Source organism: Nestor notabilis, unplaced genomic scaffold, assembly GCF_000696875.1.
Source record: "Nestor notabilis isolate BGI_N333 unplaced genomic scaffold, ASM69687v1 scaffold24313, whole genome shotgun sequence".
NCBI classification, from domain to species: Eukaryota; Metazoa; Chordata; class Aves; order Psittaciformes; family Psittacidae; genus Nestor; species Nestor notabilis.
Genome location: NW_009921219.1, coordinates 23,197 through 23,892, shown reverse-complemented (window position 1 = coordinate 23,892; position 696 = coordinate 23,197). Strand labels below are relative to the sequence as shown.

At 49.7% G+C, this 696-nt stretch overlaps 1 protein-coding gene across 1 annotated transcript in view; it reads right to left on the bottom strand.

Moving 5' to 3' along the window:
* Positions 1-524: 524 nt before the first annotated feature.
* The window catches only part of LOC104403016 (lymphocyte antigen 6E-like), a 10,792-nt gene continuing 10,620 nt past the window's right edge, over positions 525-696 (bottom strand). Inside the window, exon 4 of the mRNA XM_010011046.1 lies at positions 525-682. Within this exon, the coding sequence (XP_010009348.1) occupies positions 525-682 (158 nt within the window). The remainder of the gene's footprint in view (positions 683-696) is intronic.

The following is a 696-nucleotide window of genomic DNA, read 5'->3' as shown; positions in this document are numbered from 1 at the left end:
GAGGAGATATATATATACATACGTACATATATATATATATATATATGTAAAAGCTCAAGCTTTTATACACAGGACAGCCTTTTCCCCTTCCCCAGCAGCAACCCTTTGAGTCTGCAGTTTCCCTTCTGAGCTGGTGCGGAGGAGTTGTTATTTTTGCCCACCCCTCTGTGTGACTCCCAAATGCACCCAAGATAAGGCAAGATTGCAGGAGAAACCCCTCTAGCGATCTGCAGGACATAGAGAAGCAGCATCTCTTTCCCCCAGGCTGCAGGTTATAGCAAGGCCACTTCTCCATCAAGCTGCTGGGGTGACAGAGCTCAAGCATGAGAAGCAAGTGAGAAGCTACAGGTTGGGAAGCAACACAAGGGAGGAGGTGGTGACCATAATACTTTATCTATTCTGCAGTGTGTTCGATGTCCATACCCTCCTGGGGAATCTGACCATGCTCTTCAGGCCTTCAGGAGCCCCTTTGTTCCACCACCACTGAGCAGGTGAAGGACACCAGCATGGGACTCCAAACCATCTCAGTCTTTTGCTAGCCTGGGTCCTGGGCATGCACTCAGGTTGCACAAGAAGCTTTGGCAGCAATAGGAGGTGTAGGTAGCCAGGCCCAGGCTGAAGTTGTGGCGTGGGCAGGTCTCAGAGCACTTCTTGGTGATCCTCTTCCATAAAGACAAAAAGCCTTGAGAAGGGACA